Consider the following 19,397-nt stretch of genomic DNA (forward strand, 5'->3'; position numbering starts at 1 on the left):
TATCGACGCTCACACGCGGTGTCTTAGTGCTCCCAGCCTTCGGTACCATTGACTGAGTAAAGTTGTGTTTCGCCTAACTGTAAAAGTGATAAAAATAAAACAAAAAATTCCAAGTGCAAAGCAAATTGTGATTGAAACACAGATCGAATGCGTCCGTGCAGCTCCTCTGTCCATCAATTGTAAGCTGTATGAATCACTTAGTGTAGTTGTGCGAGTTCTTCAATCCGCAAAGTCAGATCCTCCACCGTAAATTGATCCGTTCCATCCAGCATCCCATCACTGTTCAACTTGTCCACAACCTTCATCATCTGAGGCTTCGGCAAGTCCAAGAAGCTTTCCACCAAGTCTCCATCGATAAAGTTCCGAGCTTCAGACACTGACCGCCGGTTTTCAAACGTGCGCCAGTCCTTGTGCGAAAAGCCACCAACGCCCTTCACGACTTGTGTGAGCGCTTGCTGGACGCGTAGTAAGAACGCGTACTGGTCTTTAGTGATCGGCAAGATCACACCAATCATGCCGCTGACAGTGCCAAACAGCATCGACTGGTTTTGAACGGCTGGAACAACAGGAGCTGGTTCACCCACATCAACCATGGCAGTGGGCCCAGAGGCAATAGCAGGAGCTTGTGAAGCAGACGAACTGTTCTGCATCACCAGGGATCCATATCTGAAGCGGTTAACGAACTCACCGAGATGGAACTCTCCAACTGTCTCTAGACGGCCACGCTCTTCATCAGACGCCGCGCCGCTGTTGCGTTGCACAGTAAATAAGTTGAAATCCGTCTCACTGCCTATGTACGTGTCGTCATCGATAATGCCCACAGCAGACATCCAATTCGAGTTCAGATCTTTCGCGATCTCTTCAATCGTACCATCCAGTTGCTTGTAGCTTAACAACGAGATCGACTTCATGAGGTCACCCACCACAATAAAGTCACCTCGGGACTCCATATACAGCACCAACGTGTGACCGTAGTGGCCGCATTCCGACACCAGCTCCTTCTCGTTGTCAGTATTCTCACTCCACTTGTAAAGCTGTGCCTTGCTGTTAACACCTGCCAGCACCTTCCCATTGAAAGAATTCAGACAGTATACGGCACCCTTGACTTCCTTTTCGGTGACCAACTGCAGCTTCCGCTCGCCATGGATCCCTGTGACTGCGAACACTAGGATCCGACCTTGGTGGGGTTCCGCTTCTTCCTCGTGGATATACGCAGTTCCAACTACAAAGTACGACGCGTTCACGGAGTCTCCAGCAAAAGGACATACGACGACTGAGCAGGGGGTCTCAAACGGATCCAGTCGGTACGAGTGCAGCACTTCGAACGTCTGGTCGTCAAACAAACGCACAAAGCCCTGATCCACCTCCTCGCCTGTGTCGTCCACGGTAAAGCTCACAGTCAGCACTCCAAGTGTGTGTGAGTCTGGATCATGAGCAATTCGGCGCGCCCACTCGTTCAAGTGGAACGTTTGGATGTGCAGCTTCTGAATGTCATCGACGGTACCGATCGTCAGCTCTTCTTCGGACGACAACGCCAGACACTCTGGGAAGGACTCGGAGTCGAACGGACACATGACGTTCACTTCCTTTGAGTTGATGTTGGAGTAGAGCAGCTTGTTGTTGTTGGAGTATATGACTGTCGGGCGATCACAAGCAGCGAACACGTGCGTCATGTTCTTGGAACGAAAAGTTGACAGTGAGAGAGGCTGTGAGCCCAGTGACACTCGCTTCCGAGTACCAATTGTCCCTTGCTGGACGTTCAGCTCATAGTTCATAAGACTGCCATCGCCCAGTCCAACAAGCAGATAATCATTTCCCTCGAATGTGTTGCAGAGCACTGATCGAGGAAGCAGGTCCGTTCCTAGCGATTCAGTAGTCAGTTTCTCAAGACTTGGTAGTTGCAACACGCAAACCGAAAAGCTAGTCCACAGTCCGACGACACACAGCGAACTGCGAAGCGCAGCCATGTCCCAATGCGTTGTTGAGCCCGTCATGGAGACGTCACCATCCCCGCCATCGCTGCTAGTAAGCGGACTAACATCCACACACGCGATTTCGTGTTCCATCTTCACCTTCGTCTTCTCAAAAACCTGCCCGTTCTCAACTTCCAAGTACACGAGCACACCGCCGGATGTCGCGACTGCAACCTGTGTGGGATTAGCAGCAGCTACTGTAATCCTTGATCCTGACACTGGTGACCAAGTCGAGCTGAGCGAAAAGGAAGTGCAGCTGATAAGACGCACTTCCGACTCAGTTACTTGCAGCCAATAATCTCCATACATATTCCGACAGAGTAGCGTCTTTACGTTCGTGAACGCCGGGATTTCCTTCTCTTCCATCTCGTCCTCGTCGCCGATAGCGAGAATACGAATCTCACTCACATAACTCTGCACAAGGTACTTGTCATGTTCTGCAGCGAATGTCTCGCGAAGTGACCACATGCCTTTAATACCTGGTAGCTCAGCGCTGGCTTGTTCGTTGATTCCAATGCCATTGCGAATCACACGCAGCGTTCCGTCCTTGTCAGCCCCACTGCAAGTCACGATCTGCCCTTGACCCTGACGATCGAGATCCATCACGCAAAAATCGATAATCGGTCCGACGTTCACGTACGTGTCTAGGACTTCAATGTACGACCCGTTCTCATCACGGTCAGCGTTGAGTTTAATCAGCTGCGAATCACCGAATGTGCTGCCAATAAATACCACACCATTGTCCAAGTACGACAAGCAGGACGCAATATTCGTCTCTCCAAGTACTTCAAGATGCACCCCACTCACCTCCTTCCCAGTGTGTTGCAGTGCCACAACAGACAGCGTTCCGTACTGGTCAGCAAGCAAGAACCTCGACCCATCCTTATCCACCGCCCCGTACACTTGAATCACTGTGCTCTGCATCGGAATAGCGTGGAATGTGCTTCCATTATGGTACACAATAGTCTGGTTGGACACAATCAACACACCGCCCGTTGGTGCTGGCACTGGGATCAATAAACTCGCTCCAGACTCGACGTTTGACTGACTCCACGGTCCTTCGGCGAAATCCTTCTCCTTGAGTAGAATATGGTACGTTTTCAAGTGTCTCGCGGCCTTGTAGTCCTCGTACAGCACACAGATGGTGGGTTTGTTGTAGCCATGAAGGAATTTGATGTCAATGACTCGCAACTCGTCCAGACGGATATTGAACGTGTCTCGCAGTATTCCCTTGCCATTGTCAATAGGGATGACCTTGAAGTAGCCCTCGTATAGATTCATGCCGATCAATCGGCCCTCTGGGTCGATGTTGCCACTAGTGACAATCTCGCTACTGCGACCGATCGAGTCTCGGATGCTGCCGTGCGCCTTGGTCACTACTTGCTGCGTGGCTGCGTCATAGGCTAACACACAGAACTGGAAGCGCTGTGTGACGATGAAGAGCCAGTCCTGAGGCTCGTTGGCGGCGCGGAACACCTCGAAGATCGCGATACGACCGTACAGGTTGATGTCGTGCTGCGGCTGGAGCCCCTCGGGCGTCAAGAGATGCACCTCGAAGCGTGTACTCTTTGCTAATAGCAGATTGGTGTCGTTCGCGCCCGTGAAAGCCGCTGTAAGCGAGTGTGTGACGCTCGTGGGCTTCTGAGCCGTAGCTACGTAGTTGTACGCCATTTTGGTCGACTGCTTGGGCTACAGGGGAAGTTACGTGGTGCAACCGGGACAGGTAGATAGAGGAGACGCAGTGCGTGTGTCACGAAGCGGTTGTACGCGCTTGAGAGCACTGCAGAGGAAGGTACGAGCCGGCAAAGAGCAAGCAAGCTCGACACCAGAGCACCCTGGTCAAAATCTTCCAAAGTGCGATTCAATTTTGAATTGGTGGGTGGTCATAATCAACAACAAAATGGCTACATCATCATTTAGGATTTGAGATATAGCTACGAAATGGCCAGATTCTAGATTCTAAATTAGAACTCGATGGAGCCCATCTTGATCTTGTCGCGGTAGGATATGCCGTTAAAATCCTCGACCAAGTGTTGGTACTCGTGCAAGTGCGTCAAGTGGTAGTGTGCCGTGTGGTTCGGGATGGCCTTGTCTCCGGGCATGTAGTGGCAAACGTGTGTTCCTGCATCCCTATTACAGCAACACAAACGTGGTGAACAAACAAATACTTGGAAGCAAGTCAATCGACATTGAGTGCGCGTACTTGGCGGCTTTGATGGTGGGTGCGTGCCGTGCAAACACCAGGACATCGGATGGCTTGAGACCGAATTCCTCGCAGATGTGGAGGATCGGCTTCGGGTCTGGGAACTTTTCTTGGTCTGCCTTCGGTACGAACATATCGAATTGCCCCTCCATCTAAACGTTTTGAGCATGGGTACATGTAGCTGTTAAGGATATTGAGAATACAATGAGCAATTGCAATCGACACGCTACCTCCTTTAGGAAAAAGTTGTACTCATCCTGCACGTAGCAGCATAGAAATCATAAGAGAGTTAGCAATACTTTAGCAGGCGCTTCGATTCCAATACGTACATCCTGCAACGAGTCTCGCGGCGGAATCACAGCCTTGAACAGACCCCGCAGATCCGAGTAACTCTGCACAATATCAACGTTCAAATCAGTCACAATCTAATCTCCACTCCATGACCATTCACCAGTTCATACCAACACTTCATTCGCTCCTTCGTTCACGACCCAAGTCGACAATCCCGCAGACGTGGTCGAGCCCACGACTTCCTCGAGCCCCGCTGTCTTACTCGCTGCTCCCTCTTGCTTCTTCTTCTCCTTCAATTTGTTGATTTTGTCCATGTACTTGTCTCTCAATGAGCTCGCTTGATTCCCACTCTTCACTCCAAAGCCTTTCTTACTCCACTCCTCTCTTTCTTCTTTCTGCTCTTCTTTCTGCTGCTTCATCCGCGCCAGTTCCTCCGACGCTGATTGCAGCTGCTTCTCCAAGTAAATCTCATCCTCGCTCTTACCTGCCGCAGCTTTCTCCTTGTCTTCGGAGCCTGTTACTCGCTCCAGAACTGCAGTGACACACAATGACACAACCAGTCAGCTTGCATCCCTGTTGCTACCATTTTACGCCGCATACTCTGGTTTGGCAAGCCTTGTAGTGTGCTTTTTAGCCGGTCTTTGACCACCCACGGCTTTCCCGTCGAGTCCTCGTTCAGGTCCTTCAGTAGGCTGCGCACATCGCTCACCAGCATAGACTTGATGGACTTTGCGCCGAAAAGCGACGATCCGAAGCGGCCTTCCGCCTGTTGATGCTTTTTCTCGGCTGCGAGTTTACGGCGCTGCTGCTCCGCCTGTTCCGCTGCAGATTTTCCCAATAGCGTGCTGCATAGGACGTCGTACTCGATGACCACGCCCTTGAGCTGCTGCGCCGCTGCCTTGGCCAGCTTCATAGTCGAAATGCGTTTCTTCCTCTACAAGAACTATAGTATGTGGTGTACATGAATGTAGTCATTTAAGAAGGATATGGCTACAGATCTTTGTGAGTTAACATGGTAGCGAACCGGGAGGGCAGATGGAATGAGGACGGCGTGGATGGAGGCCCGTCGTCGATGGAGCTGCTACTAGTGTGGCTGAGGCGAGATAACAATGCAGTGTGGTGGAGAGAAGCCTCGGAGAAGCGGTTGCAGTCAACGATGGCGCACGAGGTGCACGAGTTCTTTGTGGATCATGGCGTCACGCACCGCTCGGTCAGCGCAATCTACGCGAAGATCTGTCAGCTAGCGAAGCAGGTGACGGAGGCTGACGGCTAGCTTGTTAGCAAGGGGTTTTGGCGCGAGAATGACAACGAGGAGGCGAAGCAAACGGTGTTACGGATTTGTCCGGACTACGAAGTGGTCGCACCGTTGTTGCACTGCAACAAACCTCGTATTACGACTAGTCCTCACGTTTACGGTCTTGAGGCAAGCATTGCTAAGTCGTTAAGACGATCAGCAAGGAATCAAAATATTCGGCCTGTTGATGCTGCTGCGTAACCTAAGCGTCATCGGAGCTCGAACCGACCACGAACATACGCAGTGAGAGACGCGACGATAATGCTTCATTTAGTACAAACATGGGTCTTGACGTCTGGCAGGAAATGGAATTGCGTCATCGACGTGAACTCCTTCAGTCCCTCTGCTGAAGCCGTTGTGACGACTGAAGCAATTCACTGCAGGGCACTAACGTGCATCTATTCGTTCATTATTTCGTCGACTTGGTCGGCCATGCTGTCGACAAAAGAGCTACATGAACCTAAAGTTGTCCCCCCCACTCGGACACAAGTCAATCGGGGAAGAGAAGAAAAAAAAATAGTCGGCATTCCTGTCTCAGATTTTCTGTCATTAAAATCATAACGGTAGCTTGTCATTTGAAAACAAAATCCTCTACAAGAGCAGCTAGATACATAAACCGCCACGAATCGTGGCCCACGATGTCGAAATACGCGAATTGGGGCAAAGACGGCGTGAATGGGGAGCCTTCCTCAATGGACGTGTTACTGGAGTGGCTAGCGACACCTGGGAACGTTGAAAGGTGGCTGGTATCAGCTGGGCAAAAGAGTTTCGTGGCAGAAGAAATCTATGTGTATTTCCTGCGTCGCGGCATCACGCATCGCAACCGAAGCAGCATCACCAGCAAGCTCTCGCATTTCGTGCACCAGTTTGGAGAAGCCGAAGAATGGCTGAAGCTAAAGAGATGTAGCCATTTCGAAGTGAACAGCAAAACACGACGCGAAGTGCTGCAGATTTGTCCCTACTACAGTGAACTCGCTCCTCTGTTGCGTCCTTCATGGACGAGATCCCATTCTACTAAGACCGACGTCCAACTGGGACTAAATATTAAGATTGCGAGCAGTGACGATGAATGTAGTGATGTTGAAAGTGAAGATTTAGCTCATCAGTGGACGAGGAGTGAAAGGGACAGTCTCAAAACATACACGTTGAATCCGAAATGGGACTCGGATGCCAAGGCCGGGAGACCGTCGTCCCTGGATGTGGTAATGGAGTGGCTTGCGATCCCTGGGAATGCTTGGCGCTGGTATAAATCGTCAGCGAAGCATGATGGGTCGCAACACAAGCTGGGCACTGAAGTCTACAAGCTGCTCCTCAGTCGAGGCATCACGTATCGTCGTATTCCCAGTATAAAAGCGAAGCTGGCGGGGCTACACAGGCAATTTATCCAAGCAGAGAAATGTCTTGAGACTAGAGCGATACGTCGTTGTCCAGCTAGTGTCGATGAGAAGACCGAGCGGGAAGTGCTGAGAATCTGCCCTCATTACACTAAAATTGCCCCTCTTCTCCAATCTCGAAGCAGTGAAGCACAAATTTTCGACACGACGGAGGATTCAAAGGGTCAAAGTAGGGGTGACGACTCCAGCAATATCCGCGAATATGTCGTTCAAGCGATTGCAAAACGCACGCGATCCAAGTCTCAGTCTCCGAAAGCCAAGCGTGAATGGGACTCGGATAACACTAGTGACGGCCCAACGTCTCTGTTTTTACTGCTACAGTGGCTAAGAGCTCCTGGGAATGCTAAGCGTTGGCAGCAGTCGGCAGGGAGAGAAGGTGGCGTGCGAGTTGAATTGGCCAAAGAAATTCACGGAATATTTGTCAGCCACGGTGTCAGACACCGTACCGTTCGAAGTATTGGGAGAAAGCTTAACCGTTTGGTGCAGCAATTTGAGGAGGCTGAGGAATGGCTCAAGATGAAGGGGCTCCGTCATTTTGACGTCAGTAAGAAAACGGAATGTGCAGTGTTGAGGATCTGCCCGAACTACCGTGAAATTAAGCCCTTACTACACCACGTTTCTAGCAGCAACACGGCCGCTACGGGCGCAGCAAAGGAGCCTGCGTACCCAAGTAGTTCCGAGGAGACTGATCCAAACGAAGATGATGTCGGTGATGCTTTTGAAGGTGAATATCGAGATGAAGGCCTTGTCAACTCTAAATGGAATTCTGATGATGTAAATGGAAGGCCATCTTCGCTCAATGTGCTGCTGAAATGGATCGTAACGTCGGGTAATGCTGCGCGTTGGCAGGAAGCAGCAAGAAAAGCGGACGGGTCGCGTTTGGAACTTGCAACTGAGATTTACGACCTGCTGTTGACGTACGGTATCACATATCGCACCGCACGTGGCGCTGAATCAAAGCTTCGGGCGTTGGAGGAGCAGTTTGATAACGCTGAGAGCTGGCTCATGCGTAAGGGTATCCGCCATTTTCAAGATACTGCGGAGGCTGAGAGAGCGGTGCTACAGCTCTGCCCGGCTTATTCAACGATCGAGCCCGTTCTTCGGTCCGCACAGCTTTCGACAGTGTCCACAACGTCAGGCAACAAGGCGATTGACATTAGGTTTAAACCAACTGCTCGCAATCTAACCCCTATGCTATCTGGGTCGAAACGAGGTCGGAACGAGCACACTCAAGAGGCAGGTGGAAAGAAAATGATGTCTGTGGTTGCATTGGAAGCCGAATCCGACGAGCGCCGAAAGTTTTTCAAATTTGAGTTGCAAATCAAGCGTGACGAAGCAGTTTTGGTGCGGGCTAGAGTGAGGAAGGAACTGCTCGATTTCGGTCTTCCTCGCAGTGACGTCGATCGACTATTGCCTTTGTAACTTACCGGAAGTTGTTGTCTGTTGGTTATTTTTGTGATGAAATTATGGATATCTGTTGTCGATGATTAAAAACATGTTGTCAACGTCACTTGGTTGAAATGATCTTCAAATCTCCCTCTACAAGAGCATTTGACTACCATTCCGTGAATGATACTTTTCAAAGTACCTCCAAGGTACCTTCACCAAGAGTCAAAGATATCTTTTTGCAGCGATGGAGAATTTGTACTGGGACGAAGATGGCGGTGATGGAAGACCATCATCGATGGCAGTCCTATTGCAATGGCTCTCGGATCCCAAGAATGCGAAGTGCTGGTGGGAATCGTCAAACGAACGAAATACGACACGTCGTGTTGCGGTGGTAGATGAGATCTATGGTTCGTTACTGGTCCATGGTATCAAGCATCGCTCGCGTGGCAGTGTTGACGTCAAGGTTTTGGAGCTAATGCACAGCTTCGAGAAGGTGGATCATTGGCTACAAAGGAAAGGCATTTACTATCTGGATCGCAATAGTAGGGCAGAGCGAAAGGTATTGAAGGCATGTCCGTATTATCGGGAACTTTCACGTTTACTGCAGTCTTCTCGACCCGTTGGAGTTGTGATCTCTCACGGCCACAGCATAGATGCAGCCTCTTTCAGGACGGTGAATGATGCTTTGGAGTATTTCGATAACGATGATGTGACGACGTATAACATTGGCTTCAAGCGCTTACTCAACAACGACAATGGCGAAACTACCAGGAAGGAGGTCAATGGCACGAAGATTGACATATATGATGCCGGCCAAAGACGCCTATTGGAAGCCGAGAAGGCCGTTCGTCATGAACTCTTCAAGCTCGAGCTACAAGCTAAGCGGGATGAGGCCATTTGTGTGAGAGTGAAATCGCGCAAGGAACTGCTTGAGCTGGGGGTTACTATCGAAGAAGTAAACCGCCTCATGCCGTTGTGATGGGGGTAAATCCTGCCACCTCTTTAACAATTTCTTTTCAAGCAGCGTTCACAGACCAAATTTTCTCGAATTAAGATAAGATAATAAAAACTGCGAAGATCGAGACCACACTTTCGTATTACCTTCCTCTAGAAGAACGCTTGAGGCGGCTCATAAAAGTAGTATTTTCGATCTTTCTTGGCGCGGTCTTACTCCACCGAAGAGTAGTGCTCCTTCAGCCAGTTAGACACTTGAACGCTCTCCACAGTTGTATTACCCCCCTCAAGGCGACCCAGCATGTTAGCAACGTTCTCGAGCGAGAAGACCTGCGGATGCTGCATCTGGAGAAACATTATCATTTCCAGGTTGTGCTCACAAGTGAGGGGGTCCACCTGGTCGACAAATTGAGCGTAGTGAGCGGCAAGAAACTTGACAATGCGTAGGTGTCCCCGCGCAACGGATTGCTGGATTGCTTGGACAGTGCAACCTTCGCCAGCAGCCAGATCCATTGCATTTGTTGTGCAACCTTCCGGACGGTATTTGTGAAGAAACTTTACGATCTCTAAATGTCCATTCGAGGCAGCTCCATTCGTTGTACATTCTCTAGCCTTAGTAACGTGGAGCCATTCCAATAGTTCCAATCGTCCAGAGTTTGCTGCATGATTCATTGCCTCTGCCGAACACTTTTCATTGTAGCCATTCGCTCGTAACCAGTTGAGAACTTCCACTGTGGCAAACTTTGCAGCTTCATTCACCGCTTCTTCTGTTCGAAGCCACCATCCTAGTTCACCTTGCTTTGGCCGATTTGCTTCAAGAATTGACAACGGGTCCAAATTATGAAAATACTGCAGTATCTCCAGATTGCCACGACCTGCAGCAATGCCAATCAGAGAATATGTCTGGAGTCCACCGGGATAGGCATTATGTTCCAATAACCATTTCACTGCGTTCAGTTGTCCTAGATCCACAGCGTCAGTTATAGCGTCCCCTATTCCATCGCGGAACCCCTGGGAGTAGAGATACTCCAGAACCTCAACTTGATCTGCCCCGGCTGCTAAACGGAAGGGATCGCAGGCGTTTCCACATGCTTCACACCCAATGGGTGCTGCATTAGCCACCGTAGTCTAGAGAGATTTGGAAATCTCTTTCCACTTTCACAAGCTTCACGTAAAGCGTCATACTAACTATTCAGCCAACAAAACTGGTACTCTGAAGAGGGCGTCCAAAGCCGAGCTGCACGCTGCATTAAGGTGAATCTGCCACGTCGAGCTAAAGTCCCCACTGCGCAGGCAGCAAACTTGTCATTTTGCCCCAAAACCCCGCTGTCAAGTATCTTTTCGATTACTTCAGGCACCGAACTAGACGTTGCATAGCTCAGCAAATTATGCCCTGCAGGTACGAGCAGCTCAGCGAGATCCAGATACCCATGTTCGGTGAAGGGAGGCTGAGAACAAACTAAATTGACGGGTTTCACTGAAAACTTGAGCTCTAAAACTAGAGCATGGAACATCAAAGTTACAAATTTAATTGTAAGAAGCACTTGTACTATAGTAATTAGTAATAAAATAACATTTTCTGCTAGTACTAGCATACTACATACCCCTCAAAACCGAATTTTTACCGTTATCGTTTAGTGAGTAGGAGTGACAGCCACAATAAATATCGCACACGTTTTCTCTCGTCATTGTCCTTTATAATGTCATACATCGAGTAAGACATTTTATTTTAGGATATCGAAAGTGGAGGCGGAATCTGTACCACTTTTTGACAGGTACATGTATTGTTTGACATGTGTTAGAAAACACGAGATGGCACGGAGCAAGAAGGCAATCAAAGACGACGTACGCCGCAAGTCGGTGCCATGGGAATCCGACCGCGTGTCACCCGACTCTCCATCGTCTATGGAGGTCCTCATGACGTGGCTCACGACACCCAGCAACGCCGAACGTTGGCGTCGAGAGAAGCGCAAGGAGCTGATCAAAGAGATTATCCAAGTGCTAGCGGCCAACGGTATCCAGCACCGGGCGGTGGGCGACGTGCACTCCCGGATCTGGTTTATGGAGAAGCAATTTACATCTGCTAGCGCATTCTTAACCCGGAAGAACCAGCTGGACTCGTTTCAACGGGGGGAGACGGATCCGGAGGTGTCCAAGGAGGTGCTTAAGCTCTGCCCGCAATATCAAGAGCTGGTGGCATTTTTTGGGGGAAACAAGGCTGGAAAGAAGACGCAAGTAACGCCGAAGAGTACTGCTAATGGGGCTGCTACTAGTGGAGCGAAGGGTCCAGTAGCTGCGAGCAGCAGCGTGAGTGCCGCAGGGGAGTGGAAAAAGAATCTGGAGAAGGACCGACGTAAAGCTACGAGTGAGACTACGAATGCTAATGGCCAAGGGGAGAAGGTAATGGACATATCGGATGTGGTCAGTAGTGGAGAGAAAGGAAGTGTACAGAAGGAGAAATTGGCAACAAAGAAGAAGAAGAGAATTGGGGACGAGAAGGCTGAGGATAAGAAGGCGAGCGGCGCCGATGCTGCAGCTAGCAAGAAATCCGCTACTGTGGCCAAAAATCAGCAGAAAACTGTTGATGTGAAGAAGGGTGCAGCAATTGTGGGCAAGAACAAACCCAGTGGTGCTGGCCAACAGAAGAATGATGATGTTGGCAAGCAGGCAGAAAATATTGTTGTGGAAGAAGAGGAAGACGGTGTTCTTGCAGATGTTGAAGACGGTCATAGCGATGTTAATGAGAATAAGCAGAGCGACAGTGAGGAAGAGAGCGCAAAAAGCGAAGGTGGCGAGGAAGAGACCGACACCATTACAGAGCAAGCCGAAGCGCATGCTGAAGGTGAAAGCTCTGAGGAGGAGAAACCACAGAAGCGTATTACTGTGCGAACTGGAGTGAGAAGTCCTTTCAGAACGAAGCCGCAGCACATCGAATCGGGAAGCAGTAGTTCCGAGGAAGAAGAAAGCGGCAAAAGTGAGAGCGACAGCGAGAAAGAAGATGGCGATGGAGAAGAGCGAATTCCGTTGGCTCAACCCGACGAGGTTGACTCAACACCTGGAGGTGAAGACGGCGAGCAGGCTGAGCAAATCGACGACGACGATGACGAGGAGAATGACCAAGAGAGCAAAGCGGACGAATCGGAGGAAACTGAGGATGAGGAGGAAGCAGAGGAAGAACCGACACTCGACAGATCTCCAAAGGCAGCAGACCCAAGTGACGATTCTGACAGTAATTCTTCAAGCGAGAACGAGGCTGAGTCGGAGGAAGAAACACCTCCTACTCAGTTAAAAACACCTTCAGATCAGGAAGAAGAGTCTGATGAAGAGGAGCTTAATGCAGAGGACAACGAAGACGATGTCGATATGGAGAAAGACGTCGAGAAGTCTGTCGGACAGAGCGAGTTGGACTCCGAAAAGCAGGTCGATGAGACCGAGCCTGAAGTTGAATCTTCTACTCTGAAACGCAGCATTTCTAGCCAGGCACCTATCTCTCCTAGAGGGAATAAGCGCTCTCGGACAGACGGTGGTTCCAATAGCGTTACCAGGGACCTTGAACGCGAGGCGTTTATCGAGCGTGCAAAGCAGGAACGAGAGCAGCGCGACGAGCTGTTCAAAATTGAGCGTGCCAAGCTCGAGTGCGAGTTACAAGCAAAGCAAGTGCAGCTAGCGATGGATCGATCTCTCGCCCGCAAGAAGCTGTTAGGGGCCGGCATAGATCCTGCTGAGGTCGACCGCGTGCTGCCACTGCATAAGTTGATGTAACGTTATAACGTTAGTCGATGTTGACCATGGTCAAGTCGAAAAATGATCGCTTCAGTTGCGTTAAAGTTGTTTGTATCATCTTATGTTGCCTCAATGGTGGCAAAGTAAAACAATCCCAAAGTTCCAACCTTGAGCGATGACTCCCAAGACCAAGAAGTCCCGCGCGACGTACCCTAATGCGCTAGTGGACAATGCACGGCCGGGTGGGCCAACAACCATGGACGTATTGATACGCTGGCTCACGACACCCGGCAACGTGAAGCGTTGGCGCTTGGAGCCGCGGGCGCCGCTTACTCGTGAAGTAGTGGAGCTGATGCAGGAGGAGGGGTTAGCTCACCGTCAGGCGCCCTTTGTGCGTTACAAGCTGGACGCTATTGAAAAGCAATACATCACAGCTCAGAAGTGGCTGCTGGAGACCGGCATGCACGACTCTTTTATGAAAGGCAAAGCCACGAAGGAGGTGCGCGCTCATGTGGATCATATTTGTCCTCTGTTTAAAAAGCTAGACCCGGCTTTTAGAGGCGTTCCGTTCAGTAAGAAACACGCGGAGACAATCGAACTGGATGACGAGAGCGCTGAGGACGTGGAAGCAGAGGAAAAGCAGGGAGAGGAGAGTGAGGATGATCAGTTGACTGAAGAAGAGAAGGCTCCAGCACGTACGGAGAAGCGGGATACGTTTAGAGACCGGCTTTTCGCTCAAAAAGATAACGGAACGGCGAAGGAGAAGCCTCCTATATCGACAGAAGAGCGACAGAAGAAAGCCCGGGCGTTCAGAGATCGAATGCTTGCCGACAAGGATACTGTTGCTGACAAGGAGAAGAGCTCGACGTCAGTTCCGCAGAAAAAGGTGAGCAGACTAGCTAAACAGCTTGAACCTTCGCCAGGTTACGCTGCTGCGAGAAAGAGTTTGACAACTCCAGAAAAGACTAGTGTAGCCGAAGAGCAGATCCCGACGTCAGCTACTGATACGGTTGCTGAGAAAGAGAAGACTGTGAAGCCGAAGAAGAAGAGGAGTGCGTCTAAAGAGAACCTTTTATCGTCGGCTATGCAGGTTGTGATGGAGCAAGCAGCCCCAGAAGCTCCGAAGAGTCCCCCTGCGCCTGGTAAGAAGCGGATGGATCGACCAAAAGCTGGAGCTGTTGCATCTTCGAATGGTACAAAGGAGAATACCAGTGGCAAGAAGGAGAGTGTATCGAAGACTAGTGCAGCTAAACGAAAGAGCTCGGAGGAAGGTGCGACGACAGTGAAGCGTAACCGGACACAAGAACAGGTCGAGACGACCACGAAGGCCCTAAAGGATATTGAGCGTGATGCTCTGCTGAAACGTGTCAACGATGAGCGAGAGGCACTGCTGAAACGAGTCACTGATGAAGAGAAACAGCGCCATGAAATGTACGTGCTGGAGCGGGCCAAGTTGGAATTCGAGATGGAGGCGAAAAAGGTTCAGCTGGTGTTCGAGACGGCAGCGGCGCGTAAGAGACTTGATCAGCTTGGAGTTTCTCAAGAAGAGATTGACCGCATTTTGCCGCTATAAACGACAGGAAAAAGTCACATGACGGAGTTGGGCGTGTGCAAATTAATTGGGTCTGTGAAGAAAGAAACCAGAGAACAGCGGCTGAAGTAACTTGTTTCTCCTCTTTCGTCATCCGCCTTACTTCTTGCATCCGACTTTGTGCAACTTCCAGTCTGCTTTCTGACATTCTGGACTACAATAAAACTGCGCCTTGCATCGCGAACAACGCAGCGTGCCGTTCTTCGAGCAGCGGTCAGCGCCGCAAATGCGCTGGATCGATCCAGGCAGCATCACCTTGCCTGGAGCCTTGGCTCGGGCCAGTGCAGCCCCCGCCGCCGCACCTCCGTTACCTGCCGCAGCCGCAGCTGACTGCAACTTGGCTGTCTGTACCCAAGGCGCGTCACCTGACACCTCACTCAACCGGAAATCCATTCGCACAAAGTCGTCGTCTACAATAAACGCCATTAGAACACTGTGATAATGCGCCCCAATGGTACCCTAGCATTCCTGTACTCACCGTTGTCGAACACCCGACCAATGAATGCATCGCCCTTGACCTCCAGCATTTTGCCACAGGCCTGCGCAATAGCTGACGCGCGAATGTTGGTGGGTAGAGCCTTGGCTGTGCCCTTGTCGTCCACGTACATGTTGATGCCTATGTGCTTGACGTCGGGCGTGTTGAGCACGAGCGGAATGGAATCTACAAGGCTGTCCATCTGCAACATCATCTGCAGCATTTCATCCGTCAAAGTGGCACCCTTGGGAAGCTGGGCCAGTAATTGCTGCTTGAAAGTCTCCTCTTGCTGCTGCTTCGATGCCGCAGTGGCGCCGCTCTTAAAATGCTCGCGCAGACGCTCCGTCAAACAGCCGAGCTGCGCCTCCTTGTCTTGTGGAAGCTTGACCGTCCATTCCTCCAGCTCCTTGGTCTCGTCCGCCGGGATATATACCACGTAGAAGCTCTGGCGCTTGGCCTCGTCTTCGCCAACCATGGTCACTTTGGACTTGTGTGATTATAGGTTATCGAAATCTAGAGATTTCTAAGTTGGTTCTAAATCCATTCAAGCTTAAACTGACTAGCTCGGCGCAATGAGGATGAACATTGAAGGGTGTCTACAACTCATCATCGGCCCCATGTTCAGTGGCAAGAGCACAGAGCTCATCCGCCGCATCCACCGCTACCGACATGCCAAGCTCGACTGTCTCGTGGTTAAATATCTCTTCGACACGCGCCACTCAGAGGAGTAAGCCACTTCAATTGCCTACTGTACAATCGCTGTAGTACTTTTGTGACTAATGAATTTTGCAGAATGCTGTCGACACACGACAAAGTGTTCGTGGAAGCAATGCCCGTGCAAACCTTGGCTGAGGTCCGTCCATTCCTGAACGAGTACGACGTGATCGGTATCGATGAGGGGCAGTTCTACCCGGATGTAAGGATCGATAGAGAATTGCTTACTTTTGTGGGGGAAATAACGCCCGATCGTGCAACATTTTGTTTTAGCTGGTCGAGTTCTGCCAAGATGCAGCTAACATGGGCAAGGTGGTGGTTGTTGCAGCGCTGGATGCGACTTTCGAGCGAAAAGTAGGGGTCTTCATGAGAGGAGACGAGGAGATGATGAGGTCCTAACAGTTGCACGCATTTTGACAATACAGGCTTTCGACAATGTGGTTGAATTGATTCCCACGGCGGAGAAGGTCATCAAACTCAACGCAATTTGCTCTTCGTGCGGCCAAGATGCAGCGTTCACAAGACGTCTTGTGGCCGACAAAACCCTAGAGGTGAGAACTGTGCAGTGACTATTTTTTCGTTGTTAACGTTCTCATTACGTGGCCATGAACGTCTATAATTCAGCTTATTGGCGGCAGTGAATTGTACGAGCCGCGTTGTCGTCAGTGTTTTTGCCTGAACTGAGTATCGAACGTATCGGAAAGACTTTTGAAATGCTTGCAACCTAATACGCATAGAGCTTATCAATACTCATGTCGTCTTTCACGCCGTGACCCAGTACAAGTTCACTGCTCTTTCATCTTTTATAGGGTACCAACAGCGGCATTGCTGGCCATTTATGGCTCCATCTTCACAGTACAACCATCTCTTCTTCCTTGCAACATACTTGCAGGAATCGTTATTTTCGCCGCAACAAACATCAACAACAAAAGCATCACACCTTTATCCAATGCAATCATTATCTGCCGCTTTCTTCATGATTAATTTATCTTCGCATTTTCACCTGTCGGCTCGGTCCGTTGCCTTTACTGTCTCGTTTCCTCTTCCCTGCCGGTGGTGCACTCGCTTTCGCCGTCGCTGGTGTGCGCGAGTCCTTCTTCTCCACTAACGTCCTTACCACTCGGCGACTTGTCTTGCCCGCTTTGCCCTTCTCCGCACTCTTTGCAATAGCATTGACAACTTCAACGTTCTCTTCATTCTCCTCATCGTCCGTCGTCTCCGCGTCCGACAATCCAAAAAGACAATTTAGAACATGGTGTCTCATGAAACTATCGACCCAGGTGTCCGACACGACGAAGCCGTCCACCGTGGCCTTGCCCTGCTGCACGAGCTCCTTCGCCTTGGTCTGCACTTTGGTCACCGTAACGGCCTCATCCTTGGAAATCTGTGTCTCCAACCAATACAACATTGCCTTCTCTACTTGTGGACACTTGACTATCTTCGGTTTGGGAGGTTTGACTGGCACAGGCGGCCGCTTGGTACTTGCTCGAGGCTTGGGGGGCTTCCCCGCCTGCCGCAAGACGATGGATATGGTGGGCTGCGACGGCACGAAACTTAGCTGGAACGTGTCGGCCACCCACTCGCCCAACTGCTTCTGCTTCCACTCGGGTTGCTTATTGCTCTGGCGCACGATCGCCACCCTCTGCTCCTTCGTCAACGCCGGTTTCCGTGCCATCTTCGGATCAGAAAATGGCGCCAATCGGCGGACGCTTTTTGACAGTCATGTTTATTTTAACGTTATTACAGCCTAAAAAATCGAAGCGCCAAAAGTAAAAACAATGTAAGAAATCGAATGTAAAAATGTGTAAGTAAAATATTTGGCTTTGAAAATGGCATCACCTGCGCGCCGAACTCGCCGCAACTTGACGTACGGGGAGAAGCTAGCGATCATCCAGAAGAAGGAGGAGGAGCCCTCATGGACGCAGCGCAACTTGGCGCTTTGGGCGAAGGAGGCGTTCGGCCTGGAAAGCAAGCCTACACAGGCCACCATCTCCAATTTGCTACGGGACAAGGACAAACTGCTGAGCACCGCGGTGCCGCCCGGATTCCGCGCCGCGCGAAAAGTAAAATATCCTGAACTAGACCAGACGATACTGCGCTGGGTGCACGAGGAAATGGAGCGCGGCGGGTGCATGACGCGCGCCGCCGTCCAGACCAAGGCCATGGAAATGGCGCAAGAGATGCAGTTGCCCTCGGACATGAGCTTCTCCAAGGGATGGGTCAGCAGCTTTATGAGCAGGCACCAACTTAACTTCTCGAAGAGGAATGGGACTAGACAGAACATGCTGGCAGTCACGACCGAGGCAGTCAATAGGACGGAGCACGTTCAGGTACAGCAGGTCCAGGAGGAGACAGACGAAGAAGAGGAAGATGTAGAAGAGCCGGTGGCGGAGGTGGAGGTGGACAACTCAGTGGAAGTGGAGGGGGACCAGGCTGAGGACGTACAGGAAAATAGGATGGAGGTGGAGACGTCGACGTCCAATGTGACGGACGACCCACCGAGACAGAGTGTGAAGCGGAGACGAGTGGAAGGAGGCGTTGATAGTGCTTGGCTGTCAAGGGAAGAGGATGAACGAGCGATGGTGGAGTTGTTGCTGAACTGGATAGCGGTGCCTGGCAGTTATTCGAGATGGTGGTTGCTGAAGAGCGACGAGGAGAAGCAGCCACTGTGTGATGAGATTAAACTGTTCCTGCGATCGCATGGACGGCATGGAATAGAAAGTGTGGATATTCGACAACAGCTCACGACATTCGTGACGACGTTCCAGGCGGCACATACCTGGTTAAGACAGGCGAGGGTGGAATACCCGCTGAATGTTGAGAATATGACGTTGGAGCAGGAGGGGATTAAGAGCCATGTACTGCAAATGTGCCCACACTACGAGAGACTAGTAGGAGTGCTAGCTCCGTACGTGAAGTATGACGATAGCACGGCAAGGACTGACACCCCTGCAACAGCAACGGTCCAAGCCGCGACACCTTCGAATAATGATACTCCTTTACAATCACGTGATACGAGCGTTGCTGTTAATACGCCCACGAAGGAAGCCGAGAGTTCAAGGCGGCAAAGCACCGAGTCCAATACGGATGACAATATCGATGACGAGACCAAGGCGCAGAAGCGGCATCTGTTTGAATTGGAATGTGCGCGACTCCAATCCGAGATTGAGACCAGGAATGTTCAACTGGTACTAGAGAAAACTTTGGCACGAAAGAAGCTGCTGGATGCGGGTATCTCTCTCGAAGAAGTGGACAGGATTTTCCCCATGTGATCCATGGAAAGCTTAATGAGGTGGTGGTAGTTATAAAGCTGGCCAAGTGAAATGTGATGTTATTCGCTTCCGTGGCACAGTTTCGCCTTATCTTTGATTCCATCCCTGACATAGTGTATGCTTG

General features: G+C 50.6%; 12 protein-coding genes across 15 annotated transcripts; 7 read left to right on the forward strand and 5 right to left on the reverse strand.

Annotated features, from left to right (window-relative positions):
- Positions 1–107: 107 nt before the first annotated feature.
- On the reverse strand, positions 108–3,832 carry PPTG_00887 (hypothetical protein). Its single transcript, XM_008892459.1, has one exon. It carries the CDS (start codon positions 3,642–3,644, stop codon positions 198–200), a length of 3,447 nt encoding a protein of 1,148 aa, XP_008890707.1. The 5' UTR covers positions 3,645–3,832; the 3' UTR covers positions 108–197.
- PPTG_00888 (hypothetical protein) lies at positions 3,821–6,259 on the reverse strand. 4 transcript variants are annotated; one of them, XM_008892463.1, is made up of 7 exons: positions 5,492–5,971; positions 5,068–5,410; positions 4,638–4,999; positions 4,506–4,568; positions 4,407–4,433; positions 4,177–4,328; positions 3,821–4,103 (listed from the first exon to the last, which is right to left on the reverse strand). In XM_008892463.1, exons 2-7 carry the CDS (start codon positions 5,378–5,380, stop codon positions 3,938–3,940), a joined length of 1,083 nt encoding a protein of 360 aa, XP_008890711.1. In that variant the 5' UTR covers positions 5,381–5,410; positions 5,492–5,971; the 3' UTR covers positions 3,821–3,937. The 4 variants fall into 4 exon arrangements, with proteins under 4 accessions (XP_008890711.1, XP_008890708.1, XP_008890710.1 ...); XM_008892460.1 differs by having other exon boundaries at positions 5,068–6,259; XM_008892462.1 differs by having other exon boundaries at positions 4,177–4,433.
- PPTG_00889 (hypothetical protein) lies at positions 5,480–5,962 on the forward strand (the record flags this gene model as incomplete). The annotated part of the gene is made up of 2 exons (XM_008892464.1): positions 5,480–5,677; positions 5,741–5,962. The coding sequence occupies 2 exons, from the start codon at positions 5,480–5,482 to the stop codon at positions 5,960–5,962; spliced, it is 420 nt and encodes a 139-aa protein (XP_008890712.1).
- Positions 6,260–6,399: 140 nt separating the features above from the next.
- PPTG_00890 (hypothetical protein) lies at positions 6,400–8,577 on the forward strand (the record flags this gene model as incomplete). The annotated part of the gene is made up of 1 exon (XM_008892465.1): positions 6,400–8,577. The coding sequence occupies one exon, from the start codon at positions 6,400–6,402 to the stop codon at positions 8,575–8,577; it is 2,178 nt and encodes a 725-aa protein (XP_008890713.1).
- A 211-nt stretch (positions 8,578–8,788) lies between these two features.
- On the forward strand, positions 8,789–9,523 carry PPTG_00891 (hypothetical protein; the record flags this gene model as incomplete). The annotated part of the gene is made up of 1 exon (XM_008892466.1): positions 8,789–9,523. The coding sequence occupies one exon, from the start codon at positions 8,789–8,791 to the stop codon at positions 9,521–9,523; it is 735 nt and encodes a 244-aa protein (XP_008890714.1).
- Positions 9,524–9,711: 188 nt separating this feature from the next.
- PPTG_00892 (hypothetical protein) lies at positions 9,712–11,187 on the reverse strand (the record flags this gene model as incomplete). The annotated part of the gene is made up of 3 exons (XM_008892467.1): positions 9,712–10,607; positions 10,688–10,946; positions 11,173–11,187. The coding sequence occupies 3 exons, from the start codon at positions 11,185–11,187 to the stop codon at positions 9,712–9,714; spliced, it is 1,170 nt and encodes a 389-aa protein (XP_008890715.1).
- A 123-nt stretch (positions 11,188–11,310) lies between these two features.
- On the forward strand, positions 11,311–13,260 carry PPTG_00893 (hypothetical protein; the record flags this gene model as incomplete). Its single annotated transcript, XM_008892468.1, has 1 exon — positions 11,311–13,260. One exon carries the CDS (start codon positions 11,311–11,313, stop codon positions 13,258–13,260), a length of 1,950 nt encoding a protein of 649 aa, XP_008890716.1.
- A 136-nt stretch (positions 13,261–13,396) lies between these two features.
- Positions 13,397–14,794, forward strand: PPTG_00894 (hypothetical protein; the record flags this gene model as incomplete). The annotated part of the gene is made up of 1 exon (XM_008892469.1): positions 13,397–14,794. One exon carries the CDS (start codon positions 13,397–13,399, stop codon positions 14,792–14,794), a length of 1,398 nt encoding a protein of 465 aa, XP_008890717.1.
- Positions 14,765–16,060, reverse strand: PPTG_00895 (hypothetical protein). The gene is made up of 2 exons (XM_008892470.1): positions 15,291–16,060; positions 14,765–15,222 (listed from the first exon to the last, which is right to left on the reverse strand). The coding sequence occupies exons 1-2, from the start codon at positions 15,760–15,762 to the stop codon at positions 14,912–14,914; spliced, it is 783 nt and encodes a 260-aa protein (XP_008890718.1). The 5' UTR covers positions 15,763–16,060; the 3' UTR covers positions 14,765–14,911.
- Positions 15,860–16,685, forward strand: PPTG_00896 (hypothetical protein; the record flags this gene model as incomplete). Its single annotated transcript, XM_008892471.1, has 5 exons — positions 15,860–16,014; positions 16,080–16,203; positions 16,275–16,355; positions 16,427–16,552; positions 16,626–16,685. 5 exons carry the CDS (start codon positions 15,860–15,862, stop codon positions 16,683–16,685), a joined length of 546 nt encoding a protein of 181 aa, XP_008890719.1.
- Positions 16,686–16,832: 147 nt separating this feature from the next.
- On the reverse strand, positions 16,833–18,341 carry PPTG_00897 (hypothetical protein). Its single transcript, XM_008892472.1, has 2 exons — positions 17,841–18,341; positions 16,833–17,748 (listed from the first exon to the last, which is right to left on the reverse strand). The coding sequence occupies exon 2, from the start codon at positions 17,674–17,676 to the stop codon at positions 16,987–16,989; it is 690 nt and encodes a 229-aa protein (XP_008890720.1). The 5' UTR covers positions 17,677–17,748; positions 17,841–18,341; the 3' UTR covers positions 16,833–16,986.
- On the forward strand, positions 17,831–19,273 carry PPTG_00898 (hypothetical protein; the record flags this gene model as incomplete). Its single annotated transcript, XM_008892473.1, has 1 exon — positions 17,831–19,273. The coding sequence occupies one exon, from the start codon at positions 17,831–17,833 to the stop codon at positions 19,271–19,273; it is 1,443 nt and encodes a 480-aa protein (XP_008890721.1).
- Between the last annotated feature and the right edge of the window lie 124 nt (positions 19,274–19,397).

The sequence above is a fragment of the Phytophthora parasitica genome (assembly GCF_000247585.1).
Source record: "Phytophthora parasitica INRA-310 unplaced genomic scaffold supercont2.1, whole genome shotgun sequence".
NCBI lineage: Eukaryota > Oomycota > Peronosporomycetes > Peronosporales > Peronosporaceae > Phytophthora > Phytophthora nicotianae.

Bases quoted from the DNA above. Each gene is read 5' to 3' on its own strand.
- PPTG_00887 (XM_008892459.1), bottom strand. From the start codon at position 3,644: ATGGCGTACAACTACGTAGCTACGGCTCAGAAGCCCACGAGCGTCACA.
- PPTG_00888 (XM_008892460.1), bottom strand. From the start codon at position 5,380: ATGAAGCTGGCCAAGGCAGCGGCGCAGCAGCTCAAGGGCGTGGTCATC. The intron at 4,329-4,406 runs GTAGCGTGTCGA...CAAAACGTTTAG, and splicing joins ACAACTTTTTCCTAAAGGAG to ATGGAGGGGCAATTCGATAT. The intron at 4,104-4,176 runs GTACGCGCACTC...TTGCTGTAATAG, and splicing joins CCCACCATCAAAGCCGCCAA to GGATGCAGGAACACACGTTT.
- PPTG_00895 (XM_008892470.1), bottom strand. From the start codon at position 15,762: ATGGTTGGCGAAGACGAGGCCAAGCGCCAGAGCTTCTACGTGGTATAT. The intron at 15,223-15,290 runs GTGAGTACAGGA...CGTTTATTGTAG, and splicing joins TGGTCGGGTGTTCGACAACG to ACGACGACTTTGTGCGAATG.
- PPTG_00897 (XM_008892472.1), bottom strand. From the start codon at position 17,676: ATGGCACGGAAACCGGCGTTGACGAAGGAGCAGAGGGTGGCGATCGTG.